The following is a 3,838-nucleotide window of genomic DNA, read 5'->3' as shown; positions in this document are numbered from 1 at the left end:
CCTCAAGTCTCAAGCCTCCAGCCTAGCCTCTAGCCTGAAGACTCCAGCCTCCTGCCTAGCCCCAAGCATGAAGACTTCAGCCTCCAGCCTCTTGCTAAGCCAAGTCTCTAGCCTCGAGCCTTTTGCCAAGCCAAGTCTCTAGCCTCTAGCTTCAAGCCTGTAGATTTCTGCCTCGTCCTGCCTGCCTGCCAAGCCTCGTCCTTGCCTAGTTCTGGGGTCCGAGCCAGAGGCAAGACCCAGGTACTGGGTCCTTGTCCAGTCTCTGGCTCGGAGTCCAAGCTCGGGCTCGTAGCTCTCTTGTTCAGTCTTGTTCCAGGTTCCTGGTTTTCCTGTCCATGTCCTTGCCATCGCCCTGTATACTAGTCCTGTCCCTAGTACTTCAGTGTCTGTGTCTTGCACTTGGCTCCGTTCCCAGCCACCGCCCTTATGACAGTTTCATAACCGACACTACACGGGGAGTATCGCTGAGAGCCCGCAAGCCGCCGGGACTTCGCGAAAATTCTGGAGGTGGCGAGGTAGATCTGGTGCAGAGTCTGGGAGAATCTGACAACACTAACATCGCTGCGTTACGGATAATTTATTTTAACTTGTTTAAGTCACTTTCCCTTAGCAATGTACTATGCTAGGGCTGCAAAAGGAGTAATTATGACATTTGAACCTGTATATTTATACCAAAACAAAAAAAAACTTCTCGCGCAAACTTCACCATCACTTCTGTCAGTCTGATAATATTTTTTTTAACTCCGTGTCACGTCCTGTTTAGGTCACAAACACCGCAAAAGTCCTTTTGTCAAAATTTAATGTCATAAACTCTGACTTTCAGTTCTATACTTCCTTTAAGTACTCTGTTACTAATTTCGTCCTGCAGATATTAACCAGAGCTGTCGTTCCTTGTTTGCTGGCTTCGTCCCTTAAGGCCAAAGAATTCTCTCCCCAGAAGGTGATTGAGATTTTTTCTTGCGTGTAGGGAACTTTTGGAAGAAATTGCTGGTTTCGTATAGTTTAAGAAGTGTTTCAAAAGGTTCCCGAATGACTCGGTTTTCAGCCAGAACCTCCTTGACTGCACCAGATCTTTCTCTCTCTTACCAGAATATTCGCGAAACCCCGGCAAATCTCGGACTAGCAGCGCTGTGATTGGCCGCCGCCTCGGAACCTTCTCCAACCTTCGACGGTGAGTCACTAGCCGGCGTTTTCATTGGTTTACGGGTCGTCCCTCAAGAACAAAGCACCGCCCACACCGCTGCGCTGGGGCTATATTAAGGGACGAAGCAGCGGACCAGGCAGTAACGGTCGGCTTGGAGAAGCAAGGAATTCCTTCCGGTATTTCAATACAGAACGTCGGAGCTTTCGTCAGAAACACAGATGTCTGCATCAACGGGGACAGCCATCGGTATCGACCTGGGCACCACCTACTCCTGTGTGGGGGTCTTCCAACATGGCAAGGTGGAGATCATCGCCAATGACCAGGGCAACCGCACCACCCCCAGCTATGTGGCCTTCAACGACACCGAGAGGCTCATCGGTGATGCAGCCAAGAACCAGGTGGCAATGAACCCCGCCAACACCATCTTTGATGCCAAGCGGCTCATCGGGAGAAGGTTTGATGACCCGACGGTGCATTCCGACATGAAGCACTGGCCCTTCCAGGTGGTGAGTGATGCGGGGAAGCCAAAGGTGAAGGTGGAGTACAAGGGGGAGAACAAAACCTTTTACCCAGAGGAAATCTCCTCCATGGTGCTGACCAAGATGAAGGAAATTGCTGAGGCTTACCTTGGCTACAATGTCACCAACGCTGTCATCACCGTTCCTGCTTACTTCAATGACTCCCAACGCCAGGCAACCAAAGATGCTGGTGTGATAGCTGGTCTCAATGTCCTGCGTGTCATCAATGAGCCAACAGCAGCTGCCATTGCCTATGGTCTGGACAAGAAAGGCAAAGGGGAGCGTAATGTTCTCATCTTTGACCTGGGTGGTGGCACTTTCGATGTGTCCATTCTCTCCATCGATGACGGTATCTTTGAAGTGAAATCAACAGCTGGAGATACCCACCTGGGAGGAGAGGACTTTGACAACCGCATGGTCAATCACTTCATTGAGGAGTTCAAGCGGAAATACAAGAAAGACATCAGCCAGAACAAGAGAGCGGTGAGGAGGCTGCGGACTGCCTGTGAGAGAGCAAAGAGAACGCTGTCTTCCAGCACCCAAGCCAGTATTGAGATTGACTCTCTGTTTGAGGGAGTTGATTTCTACACCTCAATCACCAGGGCTCGCTTTGAGGAGCTGAACTCTGACCTGTTCAGGGGCACTCTGGAGCCAGTGGAGAAAGCCCTGAGAGATGCCAAGCTGGACAAATCCCAGATCCATGAAATTGTCCTGGTGGGAGGCTCCACCCGAATCCCCAAGATCCAGAAGCTGCTGCAAGATTTCTTCAACGGTAGGGAGCTGAACAAGAGCATCAACCCCGACGAGGCCGTGGCCTATGGGGCAGCTGTCCAGGCGGCCATTCTGATGGGCGACAAGTCGGAGAATGTTCAGGATCTGCTACTCCTGGATGTTGCTGCTCTGTCACTGGGGCTGGAGACGGCAGGTGGAGTCATGACCACCCTTATCAAGCGTAACACCACCATCCCAACCAAGCAGACCCAGATCTTCAGCACCTATTCTGATAACCAGCCTGGGGTCCTTATTCAGGTGTTTGAAGGTGAGAGAGCCATGACCAAGGACAACAACCTTCTGGGCAAGTTTGAGTTGAGTGGCATCCCTCCCGCTCCTCGTGGCGTACCCCAGATTGAGGTGACCTTCGATATTGACGCCAATGGCATTCTCAATGTCTCTGCTGTTGACAAGAGCACCGGGAAAACAAACAAGATCACCATCACCAACGACAAGGGCAGGCTGAGTAAGGAGGAAATTGACAGGATGGTGCAAGATGCAGAGAAGTACAAGAATGAGGATGAAATGCAGCGGCAGAAGATTGCAGCCAAGAACTCCCTGGAGTCCTATGCCTTCAACATGAAGGGCTCTGTGGAGGATGAGAAGATGGCCGGAAAGATCAGTGCTGAGGACAAGCGGAAAGTCATTGACCTGTGCAACCAGACAATATCCTGGCTGGAGAAGAATCAGATGGCAGAGAAGGAGGAGTTTGAGCACAAGCAGAAAGAGCTGGAAAAACTCTGCAATCCCATCATTGCCAAACTGTACCAAGGAGCAGCCGCAGGGGAATCGTGCAGGGCACAGGCTGGGAATGCCAGTTCTGCCGGACCAACTATTGAGGAGGTGGATTAAAGGACTGTAAATGTGACTGTCTGGGGCTTGCACGGTTTGAGCTCTCTGGACACTTCAGTGGGTCTGATGCTGATGTTGGCACTTGGGAATAGTCTTCACTGTAACACCACTGGGTCATGTCAATGTCCTGAATCTGGCTGTGGTGTACTAATTGTAAACACTGGTAACTGGGTCTATTCAATTCCTTTGATCGGGTTTTCTGTATCGGGTTTTTTTTAATGCCATCTGTTTTGGAATGTAAACTTTGTACAGTTTTAAGTATCTTGTAACATGCTTTTAATAAATCTTTAATTTTTTTTTTAAGAATTGAGTGTAATTATATTTCATCACCAGGGAAGGAAAACTTGCCATTTTGTTTTCAAAAACATGAAGTCAACAATTTATGGGTGTTAAAGTATTGCTGTATATAAATGAAAGTCTCCTCCTCATCCTCCCTTTCCCAGGGATATCTTCCTTCTAATTTCCAGCACATCTTCTTTCTGGATGTCTTTTTTCAACACTTCCCCACCCTCACAGGTCATGGGCATAGTCATAGTCATAGTCATACTTTATT

At 49.3% G+C, this 3,838-nt stretch overlaps 1 protein-coding gene across 1 annotated transcript; it reads left to right on the top strand.

Moving 5' to 3' along the window:
• The first annotated feature begins 1,252 nt into the window (after nt 1–1,252).
• Nucleotides 1,253–3,583, top strand: LOC134346593 (heat shock cognate 71 kDa protein-like). Its single transcript, XM_063048031.1, has one exon. The coding sequence runs from the start codon at nt 1,363–1,365 to the stop codon at nt 3,283–3,285; it is 1,923 nt and encodes a 640-aa protein (XP_062904101.1). The 5' UTR covers nt 1,253–1,362; the 3' UTR covers nt 3,286–3,583.
• Nucleotides 3,584–3,838: the final 255 nt, after the last annotated feature.

The sequence above is a fragment of the Mobula hypostoma genome, chromosome 5 (assembly GCF_963921235.1).
Source record: "Mobula hypostoma chromosome 5, sMobHyp1.1, whole genome shotgun sequence".
NCBI classification, from domain to species: Eukaryota; Metazoa; Chordata; class Chondrichthyes; order Myliobatiformes; family Myliobatidae; genus Mobula; species Mobula hypostoma.
The sequence above is the reverse complement of the archived record's forward strand: the minus strand, read 5'-3'. Positions and strand labels throughout refer to the sequence as shown.

What these genes read in the sequence shown, in the direction of transcription:
- LOC134346593 (XM_063048031.1), top strand. Translation starts at nt 1,363, where the DNA reads ATGTCTGCATCAACGGGGACAGCCATCGGTATCGACCTGGGCACCACC.